The 20383-nt window shown below is 36.5% G+C and overlaps 1 protein-coding gene across 1 annotated transcript in view; it reads right to left on the bottom strand.

Annotated features, from left to right (window-relative positions):
* The window catches only part of FBN1 (fibrillin 1), a 311665-nt gene that overhangs the window by 73174 nt on the left and 218108 nt on the right, over window positions 1–20383 (bottom strand). Inside the window, exons 23-31 of the mRNA XM_036734672.1 lie at window positions 18361–18486; window positions 16216–16446; window positions 13912–14037; window positions 13670–13798; window positions 13121–13246; window positions 12902–13027; window positions 11098–11220; window positions 7382–7507; window positions 6070–6195 (exon numbers count right to left, since the gene is read on the bottom strand). Coding sequence (XP_036590567.1) covers window positions 6070–6195; window positions 7382–7507; window positions 11098–11220; window positions 12902–13027; window positions 13121–13246; window positions 13670–13798; window positions 13912–14037; window positions 16216–16446; window positions 18361–18486 — 1239 coding nt within the window. The remainder of the gene's footprint in view (window positions 1–6069; window positions 6196–7381; window positions 7508–11097; window positions 11221–12901; window positions 13028–13120; window positions 13247–13669; window positions 13799–13911; window positions 14038–16215; window positions 16447–18360; window positions 18487–20383) is intronic.

The raw sequence follows: 20383 nt of genomic DNA, 5'->3' as shown, positions 1-20383 counted from the left end.
CACAGGTCCAGTCCTGATTCCTGTCCTAGATTATAGAATATGGTCTGTAGCATATTCTATAATGAAAACATGGACCAAAAGAATATAAGCTCCTTTGGGAGCAGAGATTCTCATTTTTGTCTGCCTCTACCACCTCACATAGAGTCTGCCTGCCACACAATTGGCTCAAATAAATTCCTGCTTGCTCACTTGATTCTATTACATAATTCATATACGTGTATATCTTTGGATAAGTTATCATTTCCATGTTCTCCACATATAATGCAATGCAAAGTATTTATTAATTTTTTTCATAGAAAGAGAGTTGGACCCAAAACTATTCCAAATAAAACAAAGGAGGAAACTGAACCATAAGAGGAGGGGAAAAGTATTACATTCAAACACACATCTCTTTAATAATACAAAGGGAAAAATGGGCAAAACATAAAAAACGACTTGCCAAATACATCTTTTTCTGTACAAATGTTCCCTCCCTCAACACTGCCAAGTTTGCTCCAGGGTGAAAGAAACAAACCAACAGAAACAAAGACATTCAAATATAAGGCTGACATTCCATCCTTCCTTGGTCCCTACTCTACCTCATTCTGTCATATAAAGAATCTTAAAGAGTGCTCAATGGACATCTCCCAGGCAGCTAAGGGAGTGATCTGAGTAAAAACCAAGGAGAAGTTTCTAGGTACAGCCTCTTCTTATGTCTGACATTGCACAAATCCCAAAGGCTTGTGGTCTGTTAATAACAAATAAAATAAAAACAAACTCCTACTTACGTAGGTGAAAGATGCAGCTCCTCACCAAGTGACATTAAGAATTGTGCATAGGTAAATGGCAAAATGTGGCACGGTAAATTATGGCTTCTCCTTGAATAGACATTAGGAGAAGCTGTTCTCTACTAATAGATTTAAGAAAAGAAGGGAGGACTGCCTTTAAGACTGCTTAGATCTGTAAAATTTGAAAAAGAATGGAGCCAAAACTATCTAACTGAACACCCATGGAGTTTTCGTAGGCTGATAACCATGGGGCTACGTTATTAGTGATAAGAAACTTGAGAGAAATAAGCAAAATATTTTGATGACTGGTGATGACTTTGATGTGTATGGTAATTTATTGTGGCCTAAAACTTCACATTCCCTCTCTACATATTGGTTCATGTCACAAATATTATCCCAGGAAGATCTGGGATTCAATTAGCATAGACAATCTCCAGTGTGGCAAATTCCTCCTCTAATACAGATTCTAACTTGTCTATGACTTTGTATGTAAGTTATGAGGAATTGTTTAAGATGTACAGAAGTTGAGTGACTTCCCCAGGGTTACACACTTAGTAAATGGCAGAAGTAGGATTTGAATTCAGGTGTGCCTGACACTCAGCTGGATACTCTATCCACTATGCCTCTATTTATTTATGATGAATTTATCCAATTAAATTCATTTATTTAGCAAAAACAATTGCCTAGTTTAAGAAATGGAATTGCCCAAGAATTTTAGAATTTACAAATGAAAGTGATTCACACTGACAGGCTGCTGGCAGGTATAAATAGACTTGTGTAGCCATATTCTGGATCAACTGTCTTCACAAAGAGGCTGTGGTACTATCAGTACCTTCCATTCAAGATTTCCCTTCTGTTTTGGCTTCCACACAGGTAAAGTATCATGCTTGGATTGGTTTTCTAACTGCAAATAGGCACAATGAGCAAAGAATCTATATCCTGGGCCACAAATTAGTTTCAGTTTTCTTAAGCCAGTGTCAGGCAAGATTGTTTTTTTAGGTGAAGACCAAGTGTCTAAAATTGGGTGCATTAAAGGTTTCAAGAAAATGTATGTCTACCCTGTATAACAGAATATTACCCTCAGCAAAACCCACAATTTTAGACTGCTGAAGGGGAAAAGCAGAAATCCTTAACATCTGTGTGGGCTGGGAATGTAAGTCAGTGGGTGGATTTTGAAAACTGCATGATCGGGAGGAAAACATGTTTATTTGTTAAAATCGAAACAATCATTAAAGACAAAGGTTTAAAAATATTTAAACCAAAATGTAATGGAACCCAGAAGATATTTCATAATTTTAATGAAACAGTTTTTCCACTTTGAAATATCATAAATTGATATAGTTTTAAAGGTACATATATGTATACATGTACATATATTTAAACCAGTGGACAGATCTCTGTTGCCTATCATCAAAACACAATTTAAACCTTGCTTTTTGATATTATTTTATAAGTAGCTGGTTTATTATTCCCAATTAGGAGAGACCACTATCACTATTTATACTTGTTGCCTAGAAAATTATAAACACTTGTCTTTAACATGGCCTTCACTAAGAAAATCTGACCATATTATAAGCTGTGAACTACCCTACTTTTAATTTAACAAGCAGGAGCAGAGCCAAAAGAAACCTAGATCTCCTAATTTTTTTTAACTACCCCATTTAAAAAAATCATTTTAAATTCTATTTAATGCTTTTCCAATTCTGGCTTTTAGATCAAATGCTCCTTTAGTTAAACAGGGGTTCTTAAGTTAAAGTCTGTGAACTTGGGTTATTAAAAATATTTTGATAACTATTTCAATATAATTGGTTTCCTTTGTAATCCTATATATTTTATTTTATACATTTAAAAATACTATTCTGAGAAGAGTCCATAGGTATTACCAGACTACCAAAGAAGTCTATGGCACAGAAAAGGTTCAGCACCTCCGGACTTTTTAAATATCTGTCAGCAGTGGAATTAACAGAGCTCCCCTATTTTAAAAAGCCAAACGCTTTTCACATGATCCTATATATCCTAAAAAATTCCTTGTGAGGAACACCTAAAAATCACTTCCACAAGTTTACAGTTAGGAAAATTGAGGTACAGAACACCTTGGTTATTTGTACAAGGTTATAAGCCAACTAGAAATAAAACCCAAGTCCCCTCTAACCTGGTTTAACCATTAGACCAGATTGTCTCATACCATGGCAAAGCAAAGCAGTCACTGTGTTACTGAGTCTGCTAAAGGGTTGTCTGAATTCTATCAAACTGAAACTTAATCATAGACTATGATTTTAAAGGGGAAAAAGAGAAATAATGAAATGCTGGTCCTTAGGGAAGGATAAAGAATTTCTTGGATTTAGATCTATTCACATGTCTCTGTACACATCAGTAAAAAGCAGCTGTTACTAATGTACAACTGGTAATGCTTCATCCAACACACAACGTAAAACTCCACTCAGCCTTTACATTTTTAGTATCTATGTAAACTTAATTTATGTAAAATAGACATTTCAAGAACTTAGTGGATAGAGGCCTGGACTTGGAGTCAGATAGACCTGGATTCAAATCCTGCTGCAGACAGATACTGGCTACATGATCATGGGCAAATTAACCTCTCAGTGCTGTAGGAACTTCTTTAAGGATCTAAGTTACAGCTGAGATGTCAAATTGCATAATGGAGATTTACACTGGTGGAAGGAATTCCCACACAGCAAGTTTCCTATACTGCTGAAATCTTGTATTTGGACACCACACTTCACAGGGGCCTTTTTATATACTATAAAATCTAACTTCACTGTATATACTTACAAATTAGACCAGCACATGCTGGCATTAAATTTATCCCAGTTTAAATATTCTACCTTCTGTAGAATAAAGCAAATACTGTCATATGTGACTAATATGCTGATTGATTTTGCTGAACTTCTTTTTTTCCTTCTTTATATTTAAATCGCTGTTATAAGGGATGGCTTAGTGGGAAGAGGAAGAGAAGATACCAATAAAATTTAAGATAAAAAATTTGTGCACTTATCTTAAAATGGCCTGAGTGCTGACACCAGTCAAATGCACCATTTTTATTAAAAATTTATCAAAAGAAACCCTATTAAAATTCCTTGAAAAATCAGTCTCAGCTTTTTACCTGATAGGTTGGGAAAATTTTTAAAAATCAACCCAGATATATGAAAGGGCAAGAACTGGAGGCATAGAGTTTCAAAGATCCCATTACTTAGAGACTTCCTCATCATATTCTCCAATTTTTTCTTCTATCTATAAACATCAATATCCTCTAACTTCGGCTAAATTTCAGTCAGCTCACTTGATCCAAGTCCTTAAACTAGCCAGGCACTGAGTAAAGTGAAACACTGTTATGACCCACTTTTCTCAATTCATTACTGCCAGACCACCAAGTCCTTTCCCAATAGCCTGTATTTATACTGGAAGATACAAAATAAAACCCGAACAACCAAAACATATAAAGAGGACTGTATGTACCTGTTTTGTTAGTTAGAAGGAAGGAATCTACATACTTTTTGAACAGTGTCTGGCACATCTCACAAAATTTAAATCACTCAAAAAAGATGCAGAACTAAATATCATTGAATAAAAATGAGTGAGTGTCAAAGAGATTTCATCTTTCTGCCTAAGTTCGTCATTTGGCCAGGATCTGTGGTTCTTAATACATTATATTATTAGTGTTATTATCCTGTGCATCTATAAGCTTGAACCTTAGCATTCTTGGCCAGTTTGAAATAACAATGTAAATTTGGGCTGTACTGAAATATTTTGATATAATTAAGTTAGGTATCTGTACATTCACCACTTTGCCAAGCTGCAAATATTTTAGTGTTCGTTTCAAGCCATGAGAGCTTGCCAAACTAGCTTTTGGAATAGATGTATGTTATTTGAAAATAAAGTATACAGTTACCTAATTCAAACCCAGCATGGGCTCCATTATGCTTTAAAATTATGTTATGTTACATGTTATTTTCTATTATATTAAAATATAGGTAACTACAGTAAATTTTTATTATATTATCTCAATTTAGTATTTCTCCATGCTTAAAAGTGTTAGCCAAAGATCCATAAAATATCACCATTTAAAAATAGTGCTTTCCTGTTTCTGAATGTGTGTGTCACATATACACACACACATATATGAGGGAGGGAGGGAAAGGAAGAGGGAGAGAGAGTGGGGGGAGAGAAGGGGGCTAGGGAGAGGAAGGGGAAGAGAGAGGGAGGGAGGGGGAGGGAGAAAGGGGGGGCAAAGAGAGAGAGAGAGAGAGTCAGAGTCTTACTAAACATTTTTAAGAATTTTTATGCATTCATATCACTAGGAGATGGCATAAGAAATATAATTAAAGAGTCTGTAACCATTTTATTCATAAGATGATTTAGGTTCAGTGAACACAGGATGAATTAGGCTAAAACAAGTTAATGTAGTAAAACCTCACTAATTCAAACAATTTGGGACAGAAACCAGTCTAAAGTGGTGAAAAGTATTATAGTGTTTTTGAAAATAACATTTTTGTTACTTTTCAGTAACATAACAAACTAAGCTAAATAGGTGCTGAAAATAGGGGCCTTCAGGAATCTGCTTTAATGAAAGGTGGCATGGAATATAGAAAGACTGTTCGACACAGACTCACATCTATCCCAATTCAAATATGTAACTATTTGCAGGGCTTTCAGCAAGCCACTGTCTCTCATAAGCCTCAGTTTTCTCATCTACTGTAAGATGGGTATGACCATACTTCACCACCTACCTCACAGGGCTGTGAGCAGAAAGCCTTCAGGAAATACAAAAGTACCATATAAATGTACGCTATTGTTATTATGAGAAAGTAAAAGAACTGGTAGTTTGCAAACACAGCAAATGTCTGCAAATAAATGATTCTAAGCGGCTTTTAATATACATTGCTGCCAGACAGCTGAACAACAAATCTTCTGCAGTGGAGCCTCGTTTCTGCCTTTCATTTGTTTAACATACCTTTTTGAAATGGCTAAGTCAGAAAATTTTAGCTCTAAATTCTATCCAAATGGATCACAAATTCTAAACTTATGGAGGCTGCATTAAGGTTTATAGTAATTCAGGATGGTCCAATTTATACTTTAAAATAGAATGTAACCCCCATGAGGCCAAGGATAACTTCATTTTTGTAATTTTTTTCCCTAGCACCTAACAGAGTTTTTTAAACAAGGCAGATACTTAATAAATGGTTACTGAATGGAATTTAAATTCAGGATGGATCACAAACATGCTAACGAAAGTTGCCATCTCAGTCAATTAAAAGTTTCTTACTCACATTTAAAAACATACCTGTACAGCCAGTTGTTCCTTTTTTGCCTGAATACCCCATGTCACAGTGGCAGATGAATGAGCCTTTCGTATTCTCACAGGTGCCACTCAGACAAATGTTTGGATTAAGGTCACATTCATTAACATCTGGAAAACATTTTAACAGTCATATTTATAGAGAATTTTTCACGTGATACTGCTAGAGTTATCTCCCTGAGATAAAGCCACTGTGATAAACAAAAATATTTGTGTTTTTTCACCAAAATTTGGATATTATTAAGTTTTAAGGCACTACTTCACATTTACTTACCAGTTTCCTTTCTATCATTCTTAAAGATATGTATAGAAACTTGATAAGTTATCTGTCAGGCAACAGAAAGGTATAAAAATGATATAACATTCTTGACTAAAGGTCTACAATAGTATATAATACTAGCCCTGGACGACAGGCTATCTAGAAGACCATTTCGAGCTTTCCTAAATTCACCTAAAGTCCCTTGATTGATGAAATAGTGAAAAATTCAAGTTGTCATTTGTTTTTATTTATACAACACCAAATAGGCAGTTTTCAATATTTCTTCACTGACTGACTGCACTCTGTCTGCCTAGCATCAAGTCAACAGTTTTTGACTGTATCTCTTTCCCATATTGACAAATTATTTTTACATTTTCCTTATTATTATTATTATTATTTTTTTGCTTTTTGGCAGGGCAATCGGGGTTAAGTGACTTGCCCAAGGTCACACAGCTAGTACATGTGTCAAGTGTCTGAGGCCGGATTTGAACTCAGGTCCTCCTGACTCCAGGGCCGGTGCTCTACTCACTGCACCACCTAGCTGCCCCCTATTATTATTTTTTAATTTGCAGGATTTCTGTTTAAAAATCAACTATTCTATTAAGAGGGTAAAACAATTGTTTTTTAAACATTTTAAAATAGCTATTTTAAAAATAACAACTATTCTATTCAGAGAGTAAAAAAATAGTCTATTCATCAACCAGTCCCCATGATCCTTCTCCCAGACAAAACAACTTAGTTATGCTTAATAAAAGCTTTCATTTAAGCCATGAAGCAAAGGGTTAAGGTGACTTATAAAAGGCATTTTACAGCACTAGGTCAAACTATATTTCCATCACGTTCAGAATTCTGTGCCTGATAAGAATGTGAAGAAAACAGTACTTGTCTAGCATAACATTAATTTCAAAAATAAGGAATATACTATAAATATCCATTACTTTCCTCTTGATAACTTGTTATGGATCCACCTTCTTTGCTTAGCTGACTAAACTTGTGAGTGACTGGACTGATTAAGAAACATTGGTCCCTCTGACTTACCTACACAGGTCTTCATGTCCTCAGATGCCATGAACCCATCAAAGCACAGGCACCTATACTCTCCTGGTATGTTTGTGCACTGACCTCCATCACAAATATTAGGGTTATCTTCACACTCATCAATGTCTACAAAGGAATAAAAAACACAAAACTGAATTCTGTATGTTTCACTATGAAGCAGACAAAATCATAACAAATCCAAGACCATTGTCTTCCATCACAGAAATGAATCTTAGAATTTCAGACTTAGAAAAGACTTCAATAGCTATCTAGTACAAACAATATCTGAAAAAGAATCTTTTCAACAATATACATGACAAACTATCATCCAGACTTCGCTTGAAGACTTCTGAATGCAAATTCACTCTTTGACAAGGGAGCCCATTCTGCTTTTGTACAGCTCTAAATTGTGATGAAATTCTTCTTCGCATCAAGTTTAGATTTTCCTTTTTACAATTTCTAGACATTTCTCCTAATTTTGTCCTCTGAGGCAATCAGAATAAGTCTAATTCATCTTTCATGGGCCTGACCTTCGATACTTTAAGAAAGGCTATTATTCTCTTCCTCTGCCCCACCCCAGGTATTCTCTTCTTCAGGCTAAATATCCTCCGTTCCTTCAACCAATCGTCATGAAACTCATGGCATTTCACTACCCTAGTTACCCTTCTCGGGATACTTTCCAGCTTATTAACATCCTTCCTAAAATACGGTGTTCAGAACTGAACACAAAAGTCTAGCTGTGGTCTGAACAAGGCAATACAGTGGAACTGTCACCTCCTTATTTCTGGAACCTGCGCCTCTCAGTGCAGCCCAAGATCATATTAGCTTTTCTTTTCTTTTCCTGCTTTCCTTTTCTTTCTCTCTTTTTTTGAAGGGAAAGGGGGTGGCAGGGCGCTACAGTTGACTCCTCCTGAGCTTGCTGTCCACTACAATCTTTCAGGTGCAAATGAAGCTTTAGCCAAAAAAATCCAAAGCAGATCAAATGCTCTGGGCAAAATAAAAAGGACTTTTTATCATGTCATCAGCATTAACATCAGCTGTGACAGTAGACAGCTCTTACACTTGCTAAAATTTTGTTACATTATTATTAACAAGATTAGCTCCTATCTGCATTTATCCTTTTAAAAAGATCAAGAACTACTTCCCTTTCCTCTACAAAGATGCTTCATCATGGTGGGGAGTTAACCCTGATTTCCCTAAGGCAATGCCAGTGGAGTACAAATTCTGCAAGTTTCTATACCACACTGGAGATGCTTTTAGTGGAAGCTGGGTAATAGACTGTATATTTTTTCTCACAAGACCAGTCAAGTTAAGTTTTGCACGTGCTCAGATCTTTGTTCAAAAGGTGATAAATTTTTTGGCTATAGGAAAGGCTGAGGATAGAATATATCAATGAAATTTCTTGTAGTTGCAAACATCAGAACTACATACTAATTCTCTCCTACATATTGATTATACTTTCAAGATATATGCTCTAATAGGCCTACAATGCCAAATGAATCTGAATCCTCTTTAAGAATAGCTGGGACTTGCTCTGTCTCACATCAGTGTTCTTATAATGAAACTAATAATTTCAGTATAATAGTTTAAGAGTCTAATAACTTTTAATCCCAAATTTTATTCTAGCCATTCTGTTTCTTACTAAGGTTATAAAGACTAAACCATGGTCATGAGATCAGGAAATATTATAATAAGGTTTTATAGAGTCACCTCTGTTCTGATTCAAAATCTACCTCGGATAAAAAATGTCTAAGCCCAGTTTTCATTTTAAGTTTGTGTTCTATACATCTGTAATCAGTGATTTTCAACAAACAAATGTATTTTTAGTTTGTGATATGGAAGCAAATATTCTTTGGCCACAGTTGCTGGAGACATCAGCTTTTCTATTCCATTGAGCTTATGAATCCTTAAGCTTAAAGGAAATGCATTCTCTCCACCCCGCCCCAAAACAACTTTCCCATTAAGGTAAATCTTAAGAATTACTACAAATCACAAATCTGAAAATATTTTCAGGCCAAATTAAGAATCATAGCTCACTCTAGATTTTTCTAAATTGTCATTCACTTGTTCAACCTACATGACAATTATATGCAGTTCAGTAAGTTTGTTTTACCTTCTTTGCATCTAAACTATTCCAGGAAAATTCCAAGAATACTACTATTACTATGTTAAATATAAGTTGCAGGCATCTGAGCCTCAGAAGAAGCTTTATCTGACTCTGCATTAGCATTCCCAACTTGCACATTTTTAAATATGCAAAAAAGGTATAACTGATTAAGTAGTGACATTGAACACCTGGCTGTTCTTGGAATACTCAAAGGGGTAGCATGCCTAAAAGCTAAAGAGAAAATGAAGACTTACAGATTTTATAATATCTAAACATGTTTCATCTTGTTTAGATGTATTTACATAAATACTTCAAATGACCCATTATTTAATTCTGCCAACACTCTACAACACATCATTAGACAGCTTAATGAGTTGCTATGGCCAAAAATAATTCATAATCTATTGGCCAACCTTCTGGTGATGAGCCCCTCTAAACTTAGCTAAACTGGTCCTCATAGGACAGACAGGTGGCCAGTAAGTGGGCCTGTACTCAGTCTCTCCAGCTTGATAAGAATTATCAAAGCTGGCAGAGCTTTTCAGAGTCTTTATATCAAGATGTGACACAGTAGGGATTCAAGGAAGTTTTTGATGTAAGAACTGGTTATTTTTGCACAACATAGATGTCTGGGAAAAGTAAAAAAATTAATTTCTCCTCTACAATTGGGTATTTCGAATTAGGCAAAACACACAGATGAAAAACAGCCTAAGATTGTAGAATGTGTAGAAAAAGCAACACATAAAACTTAGTGAATATTTTCATTTTTCATCTAAATGCTTGGTGGCATGTAGATATGGATATTTATACTGAATCATCATAGGATATACTTTGGTTATTTGCTTTTTAAAATCTCATGGTTGGAGGGTTCTTTGGTGCTCTGAAGAGCACTTATCTGAATTTTCAAAACGGATTTTGAACTTTAGCATGCTTAGACTCGCCAAAACATATAAATGATATCTCTCCAACTTGTCATATGCATATTTTCATCTTATTTTGTGAAATATGGTGCCTTTGATCCTGAGGCCAAATATATGGGTCATTTAAGAGGAGTTCCATTTAATTCAACATGGATTTACCACAATCCTTTCTGAAATAATTTAACAGCAAATGATGGACATACTGTAGAAAAGAAAGTAAATCTTTTCTACAATAATTATCTGTTCAACTGAAATATTTATTATGTTTGGATCATAAGAAGACCTCATCAATTTGAAAGTATGTCAAGGAATCATAGATTTAGAGCTGAAAGGAACCCTAGAAGCTACCTAATCCAACCTCTTCATTTTACAGTTGAAGAAACTGAGGTCCAGAGAGGGTAAGTGATTTGCCCAAATTTTAACCCACATCTGGCACCCAAAAAGCCTTATCTGACTCTGCATTAGCATCCCCAGACTCCCTATTGCCTCTAAAGATAGTGCTTCTTCTGCTACATCCTAGTCTTTATCTGAAGGAGCTAGTCAAACAGTACATATCACTCTAAACATTGATATTCTTCCTGTTTCTTAGATGTGGCTTATAGGAGCCTGAAACAAGATTTATCAACTTTAATTAACGAATCTATTTTAATCTATCCATTTTAATCCCAATATAATGTTAAAAGGAATTTTACCAGTGCAAGATCTCTGATCTGGCATAAGTGCGAATCCCTGTCGACAGCTGCATTCATAACTGCCTTCAGAGTTGGTGCAGAAGGTGTCACAACCCCCATTCATTATGCTACATTCATCGATATCTGGAGAAAAAGGAAACAGGATAATTTTACATTTTTCTCTGCTTAACATTTTGGGCCATGTTTTAGGTTTGCAAAGATGGACAACATATATCAACTAGGGATAAAATTTAGGACCATTGGAAGTAATTCTCAATTACAGCAATGGGCAGTTGGATAAAATGATCCTTGATACAGATTCAGTTACAAACCTGAAATTCAGTCCAGATCCATGGAGGGGTTGGCTGAGGTCTACAAACCTTTACAAGAACCTGGGCTGAGTTCTTAGTTGGCCTGGACCATGTTTCAGAAGAATTTGGGCTGAATTATGGTTTCGGGTGGAAACCATGTGAGACTTGGCAGTTCCGCATGGTTTCCAACCCAAACCAGGCGAAAGTTGGCAGTATCCTCTGAGGTTCACTTTGATTTTGGGGTTCATTTGTTAAAACAATGGTGCTGTCTTTATAAGTCTTCCCAGGACCACTTAATTCAATGAGGAGCTCTCAAAGCAACTGTCATGACTGGAGCTCAAATTGGTACTAATCCTGGCATCTATTTCCATCCTAAGAATCAGCATACTCTAGCAATAAAAACAGAAAGCACTATAGCGCTTTTCCATATGTTAGCCAACTGATCCTTAAATAACCCTCTGAGGTTGGCAGGGAAAATATTGGTATTTTACATAGGAGGAAACTGAGGCTCATAAAGGTGAAGTTACTTACATGTAGTTTCATAAAAAGTAAGCATTAGAATAGAGCAGGGTTGGCTAAACCCTAACAAAATGCTCCAATATTTTAGCTAGCTATTTAACTAAAGAAGACTCTCAAAACAAGCAGTTTTCCAATGTCTTGGTCTCAAAACCCTTTCGAAATTATTGAGGAATACCCAAAGAGTTTTTGTTTGTGTAGGTCATACTTTCTGATATTTGCCATATTAGAAATTAAAACATCTATTATTATGAAAATAGTTTTGACCTTGCAGACTGCACTTAGAGAACTACTGCTCTAGACCTTAAGTTCTAAAGGGGTAGTTTTGTGCTTCTTTTTTTATCACTATGGCACATGGTACAGGGCTGGTGACAGAGCAGGTGTTAAAAAATTGCTTGCTGTTTTGCCTTGACGTGTGCATGAAGTAACATATAAACTACCATACTATTCAAACTTGCACAACCCAAATGGTCCTTACTAAAGCTTAAAACATTCTACAAACTTCACCTTTTTTTTAAAATCAAGCTTGACCAAATTTGTGGCAAGAATCCTGGAGGAACTTCTTCTACCAATGCAGATCAGTACCTTTGCTGCAACTTTTAAACTTGGAGTTGGCAGGGGTAATGAGAGGTTTAGTGGCTTGCCTAAGGTCACACCTAGATCACACCAGATACTAATCTGCCTGATCTAAGGCTAGCTTTCTATCACTATACCAGGCTCCCTTTTCATCCTAATGATTCTTTGAAAATATATAGGCAATGGAAATATCACAGGATCATGGGCTTATAGGTCAAAGAACCAGAGAACTGAGGAGCTGGAAGAGATCTAAAACATTTGTCCTCATTTTATAGGTGAGGAAACTGAAGAGTAATGAGATACAGGGATTTATAATTTTTACGCAAGTTTAAGATAAATGAGCTGGTTTAGGGAACAGAATTCTATCTATTTCTATAGTGCTGGGGAAAGGGAGAGTTTCTTGGGCATGTTTCAGAGCTTACCAACACAAAACAGCTTATCAGGTGTGGCGTGATAGCCTGGATTGCAAGCGCACTGGTACTTCCCAATCAGGTTCACACAGCGGCCATTTCGGCAGAGGTTAACACTAAGATCACACTCATTGATGTCTGTTGAAAATAAGAAGAGAGAATAAAAATTCATGCTTCTGGATTCTGGGAGATAGGTGGACCAACCTCAGCAGGGGAAACTGTTGCCCTTACCTATACAGGCTGAGATATTGGGAGCCATTTGATGGCCAGGAGGGCACTCGCATCGATAACTCCCCTCTGTATTGTGGCACGTGCCACCTCGACAAAGAAGAGGGTCTCTCTGACATTCATTGATATCTATAAAATGCAAAAAAAAAAACAACCCAAACTTCAGAGTCAATCATTTCAATGTAATTTATTCTCATTTCCCTAATTATTTTTCCTTCTCTTCTGAAGGGCTTGGATTTTCTCTGGGTCGTTTATCACATTCTTCAAATACCCCTTACCTTACCCCTCAAATGCCTTGGTATTATCACCTTCATCAACCACCGCCACATTAGCTTAATTCCTCGGCTAGTCTCTATTTATTTCCCCATTCCCCAATGGGCACACCTGGCTAAGTCACCCTCTCTTGCTGGATCCTGACTTCAACAATTGTGCTAAGAACAAAGAGCAGAGAAACATTGCAGGTTTAGAGCAAACGTCAGGGGTCAAGGGCAGGTGAATCTTTCTGCTCACTCTAACCAAAGAGTGTTCTGTGGAAAATGGCCATGAACATACCCATGCAGTTCTTCATCATCATAAATCCACTTTCATATCCATCAAAGCACTCGCATTTAAAGTCTCCTGGGGTATTCACACAGATGCCTTGACCACACAGATCAGGAGATATCCGGCATTCATCAATATCTGTGCAAATGCAAATGGCACCAATTAAACATCAGGGCAAATTCAATTCCTAGAACTTTAAACAGACAAAAAATGTTTTAAAAGACATCCCTCCCAGTCGAACATTTACTAACCTGTGCAGTTCCTTTCTTCAGAATCGAGGGCAAAGCCATTATCACACCTACATTTAAAGCTGCCGATGGTATTTCTGCACTTGCCATGGGTACACAAACTTGGAATCATCTTGCATTCATTTATATCTTTAGGGAAAAAAATAATGTGGAAAAATATTTCAGTAACCCAGGAGGAGTTCAAACTGCCCATCATTTCAGCTCAAAAGATTTCTGTAACATCACGATACCTGACCCTTAGGGGTAGAACGGACTTCAGGGGCTATATAGCCTCGACAGAACCCAAACAAGAATTCCCTCTACGAAAATCGCCTTCAGCCACCAGTCACACTCCTTTTTTTTTTTTAAGATGACCTCTGATCAGAGGTGGTCAATTCCCTCCTGAGGCAGCCCTTGCAGTTTTGGATACTTCTGTATGATAGGAAATTTTTCTTTGAATTAAGCCAAAATCAGACTCTGTAAACTTCAATGCTTTGATTCCAGTTCTACCCTCTGTAGTCAAGCAGAGTAAATCTAATCTTTCTTCCCAGTGGCAGCTCTTTACACATTTGAAGACAGTTAATATATCCTTCCTAAGTCTTCTCCAAACAAGAACATCACCAGTTCCTCCTACTAATCCTCATATAGCATGTTCTCAATGTTCTCCACTGTCTTGGTTGCTATCTGGAATTCTCTCAAGTTTATCAATGTCCTTCCTAAAATGCCAGATCCAGAATGCAATACAATATTTTATATAGTAGTCCTGGGTACTTATGCCCTGTTTAATACAACCTACAGCAGCTCATTAGCTTTTTTGACTGTCACATGACTCTATTAACTAATATTAAATTTAGAGTTCATTAAACCTCCTCAAATCTGCTATGTAATCATACCTCTACATCTTATACTTTGTGAGGCTAATTTTTGAACAATTGTAAAAGGCATCTATTTCTATTACATTTCATTTTATTAGATTTGAATCAATGTTCTCTTTACTTACAAGACTGTTTTACAACATCTAAAATGAACATTAAAACTGGACAATAATAATTTTGAACACAGTGTTTAATGGTCCATGAGAAGCATGACTCGTATTCATGTTTAGCCCTTTTCAACTTAGCATTTTAGAAAATTCCTCTATAAAAAAAAAAGAAATGCGATAGCACATTTAAATGAACCTTTTAAGCTGCTGTCTCATATACTCCAAAGTACGCAGATTATAATCTAGATATATGGCAACCAATTGGGCACATGTTAGGATAAAGTGCCATTTTAATGCTTTTTTATGGGAATTTTTATATGCTCTTAAAAATGGAAGCCTTCCAAATAAGGCACCATCCAAAAATGTCAATAATTAATAAAAAATGTACAAGACAAATAATTCTACTTTTAAAATATCTGATTCTATCAAGGTTCCATTAATATCTTAAATGGCATATAGGCAACCACATGGTGCAGTGGATAGAGTGGTGGGCCTGTAGTCAGAAGGACTTCAGTTCAAATCCAGCTTCAGATATTTACTAAGTCATATAATCTCTGTCTACCTCAGTTCCTCAACTGTAAAATGGGGATAAAAGCACATACCTAGGAGGCGTGTTCTGAGAATCAAATGAAATATTTGCAAAACACTTAGCATAGTGCCTGGCACATAGCAGGTGTCATATAAATGCTTATTCTATTCCACTCCCTTCCCTTCCCTCCTCCACCTCTCCCAGACTCAACTTGCAACTAGCTCAAATGAGGAAAAGAAGATATGTATGTATGCTCTACATGCTACTTAGATTTCTCTTGTAGTATCATGATACCAAGGAAGGCATTGCTGAAAGAAGCACCTGGGACCCAAGAAATACATCTAAGTTCTAACTAGGTTACTTTATAACAGGTTATATTGGCAAGGAAGGGGAAGGGGGTGGGTGGATGGGTGAGGAAGAGTCAAATTAAATCTCAAGAGCATCTTGTTCTCTGGAGACAATGACTTATCTTAGTCCTTTAAAGAGGGACAATTAAAGTTCCCTTGAATTTACTTAAAAGACATTTAGGAGAGTTATTAAGAAAATAATGAACAAGAGTAACAATTTTAATGAGAGTAAGATCCCTCCTTGTCCCAAACTAGTTATGTTTATAGATTGAAAAAGGAGGTGGGATTTGTATATTGGTTTCAAATTTTTGTGTTTCAATCAAGGTATTAGACACAAGGATGAAAGACATTCTGGATAAAAATGAACAGTCAATACAAAACCACGTGCTGTGAATCTAGCAAGATAAACAATTACTTCCTTTCCGTAGGCTGAGGCAAATTAGTTAAATCAACCTTTGTGAATACTATACCTTTGAAGAAAGGCTTTCCATTTATAATCTCTCCTCTTGTGGCAAATCCAGGCCCTCTAGGGCAAAGAGCATCATACTCAGGTGTATTCCTCACAGGACACTCCTCACATTCTACACTGCCCCAGGCTGCCCCAACAGAACAGCAGCATGCATCCATCCGGTGGCGGCCAGCAACAGGCAAAGAACATTCCTCATCTTCATGTTTCAGGTAGCAAGTTTCTAGGCGGATATCTGTTAAGTGAATGAAAGGAAGTTGAAAAACACCACATTATTTTCAAAGTGAGAAACCACCACCATTTAGGTAAGCACAGTGCTTTGCATACAGTTAAGTGCTTAATAAACTCATATTGGCTTGAACTGAAATTTCTTCCAGTAAGAAGCCAGGTTGTTAATGGAGGTCTTCAGTATGTGAAGGTTCTCTTGCCTTCTGGACCCCAAATTCTCACCTTCGTATTTGTCAAACAGAAGAGAAAAAGTTCTTCTCTGTCTATTCAGTGGACTTTACGCTGTCCTCACAAAATTCATTTTGGTATTTCTCATTCCCACAGATGTGTATGTTGTTGATTCCCACAACCAGATGTTTATCTACTGGCTTACCTGAAAATAACCTATGCATGGTAGGACAGTCTCAAGCTAGCACTAGCACTTTCTACTCACTGGAAGTACATGTATTTTGAGAATGAAAAGATAAAGAAAGGGAAGTTTCCCTGAAAGAAGAGATCAAGAGAGACTTCTAGAGAGGCGGCATTTGAGCTGACTTGTGAAGACAACCAGAGATAGAGATTAGGAGGACTGAATTCTAGGCAGGCAGAACAGCCAGTATGGCTGGATCTCAGAAGGTATAGAAGGAAATCATGTGTAAGGAGATGGGAAAGGTTGTGCAGAGCTTTAAATACAAACAAGAAACATTATCTATTTATGAAACCAAATTCATGGGGAGCTACAGTCCAGAAGGAACACTAGGCTAAGATATGGGCTCTAGTTCATCTTCTACAACTCAACAGTTGAGTGACCACAGGAAAGACACTGAATTTATGAGCTGCAATTCCTTCCTCTGGAAGAAATATGAATAGTTAGACCTGTCCTGCTCATCTTACAAGGTTGTGGTGAAGATCAAATAAATTCATTTATTTTAAAGAGACACAAATGAAAAGAATCACAGTGATGTTTCCTTTCTTTTCCAGTCAGCCTCTACTAGTATCCAACACTCATCTAAATATCTGAATTGTGTAGCTAATATAAATAAAGTCCCCTATGGAAATTCTTTACTTGGGTTTTTACCATTAAAAAAGAGAACTTAAAAATAAATTGCAAAATACATATCAGAGCCCCTTTCACTTAAGGCCTTGGGGCTCATTATAGATTAAGAAACTGGGGTTTGGAATGGGATTAACTGACCTTCCTCAGCAATGAATGGAACCTCAGGCTTTTGTTTCCAACTATTGAAATTCCATCCTCTAGACCACACTGTGCTTTTTAAGTGATCCAAATCCTTTAATTAAATACAGCAGAATCCCTGAATGATTCTGTTCATTACAATATGGTTTCAGATACACTATATATCTGGATACATCTCCTATGTCACAGAATGACTATGTCACTAGTGAATCAGGCAAAAGTGAATTTCTCCAGAACTGTTCCTGTTAGGGCCCTGGAAATGTTGGGGGACATTCAGGGCTCAGAAGATCACCACTACTGGTATCCATAGGGATTTCCTTCCCAACCTTCTGTCACTGTTACTAGCAATAATCTGTCTTTAGCAGTTAGCCACAAATCACACTACATCCAATGTAGGTTAGGTGATGTTCATAGGATCCTCTGCCACTTGCACTTCATGGTATGCTTAAAGTTGGTTTAAAGGCTTTGTCCAGATTAAGAATCATCACAATTCAGATGACCTATGGTTTCCTATAAAGTATACACTGCACAAGCAAAAGGACTAACCTTTCTATCAACTAATAGGATATCTTCTCTGATCATGAAGAGTGAAGTTTGAGACCAAATCTCATATGCCCAGACTATCAGGAGGTGACTATGAATTAAAATTCTTGGGTTTTGTGAGATTTATCTATACTTTGAACCAATGAAATTTTGCAATCTCTAAAAAGAGGTACAGATGTGTGAAGTGATGAAACAAATACATACCAAGACAGATTCTTCCAGTGAGATCCAATGTCATCCCACTGGGACACTGGCAAACAAATGATCCCAAAGTGTTGACACAATGGCCATTTTTGCACACTCCCGGGAATACAACACATTCGTTTATATCTGAAGGAAAAACAAAAACCGAACACAATCAGAAAAACATATCTGCATAAATACCATTGCATTTCATTCTATTTGAAAAAGGTACCCCTTTCTAGCACTGGCACACTAGGTCACCCTCCAACTCCATTCACCAGTGGATTTCTCTTCTAAGCTGCATGTAAATTAATTTGCCAAAAAAAACCATCCCTGTGGAATCACTATGGTGTTGAATCAGGAACTGCTCCTGATATTGTCATAAAATGAAACAAGTAATTCTCAGTTTAAGGATGAGGGAACTAACAATGATTCTCAAGGACAGCTCTTAAAACCTTGCAGGCCTTCTTAAATAAGAATATATTACATGCTGCCTGAAATCAGAAAGTACTGAATTAAACAGGCCAGAATTGTAAGTTTTTTGTAGAGGGCTTTATAGCTTACAAAATGCTTACATGTACATAGTTATCTTTGAACTCCACAATAATACTAAGAGGTACCTTGAACTCTAAGGTACCTTGAGGGAAGGGACTTCGGATTATTTTATAGTCATATTCCCCATATTACCTTGCTTAATGCAGTGTTCATATTAGGTGATTAAAAATTAATGAACTGGCATAATGAAAAGGCAGATGGCAGAATTATGATCTCTAATTCAAAGATGAAAAAGCTAAGGTTTGTAGAAATTAACTTACTTGCCTAGGTCTTAGTTAAGAGCCCAGGTCTCTTAACCTCTAATCCAGTGCTCTTTCCAACAAATCATGAAAAGGTATGAAGGAGAAAAGAGGAAATTAGACTGTATAAACCATGTAGAAGTAGAGGGGAGTTGCTAGTGTTTTTTAACATATTCTTAAAAGATAACATGCAATAATGATGGCAGGAAGCAATATTGTAGTTCAAAATAATATGTCCTAAATTTGAACATTCTCAATGAGAAGAAAAAAGATTCTCAAGGTATTTATTTCATTCTGAGTATTTAGATGAGAAATATGAAAGGTGAATGAGAGATGTCAGTTAATTAAATAGTATGAAAAGACACAAAACACTTCCTAGGAACCATTATCTGAACTTAATTCTTAGATTAACTGTACAGTGTGTCCATTTTATGGACAAATCACTGAGAACAAAGAGAATGAAAAACACCCCAAAACATCAAAGTAAATATGCTTTAACGTACTTCCAGTTTAGGGAGTAAGATAAAGAAAATTTAACAATGGTGAAATGTGACTAGGTGAGGCTAGTTTTTCCTCTTCTATCTAATCAATACCTTCTCCAGTCATAGTCTCATTCCTTCAGGACAGATACGTCAGAAAGTGAGACTCCTTAGAATAATGCTGGGAAAGCAATGGAAAAGGTGTGACTGCCTACTAATTAGACAATGGGACCACTATTTCTGATGAGTTTTCAGTGACTCCAAGTAGGAAAGGGAAATGGTAATCAACAAATGTTTGGGTTCATTAATTTTATCCCAAATGCACTATTATTCCCTTTTTGGGTAGAGTTGTCTGTAATCTATTTGGGGAAAACATGTACCTTGGTAGAAAAAGGAATACTCTTTGGAAGATGCTGAGCTGTGACCATATGGAGTCCTTGTCAATGTTATCAAGCTAAAATAATGATCAAAGAAATGATGAAGAGCTGATGTCTTGGAAAAATAATTTTTCCACAGAGGAATGTTGAAAAATGTCCTGTGCTTTTCCTTGTGAATAGGAATAGGTAGAGAGTCACCTTCTCTTTTTTTCTGGTCACTTACATGTACTGAAATATTCTGTTGAGGTCATTTAAGTTATGTACAGTGGGTCTGGATTAGGGAAGTGCCAAAGGATTCAGTCATCATTTGGAAGGCAAGAGCTCGGGAGGGGGTTGTGGTGTTTCTCTTTATTTTAACAAAAAAACCCTTCTTTTCGTCCCACATATGGGACTA

This window comes from Trichosurus vulpecula, chromosome 8, assembly GCF_011100635.1.
Source record: "Trichosurus vulpecula isolate mTriVul1 chromosome 8, mTriVul1.pri, whole genome shotgun sequence".
Lineage (NCBI taxonomy): Eukaryota > Metazoa > Chordata > Mammalia > Diprotodontia > Phalangeridae > Trichosurus > Trichosurus vulpecula.
The sequence above is the reverse complement of the archived record's forward strand: the minus strand, read 5'-3'. Positions and strand labels throughout refer to the sequence as shown.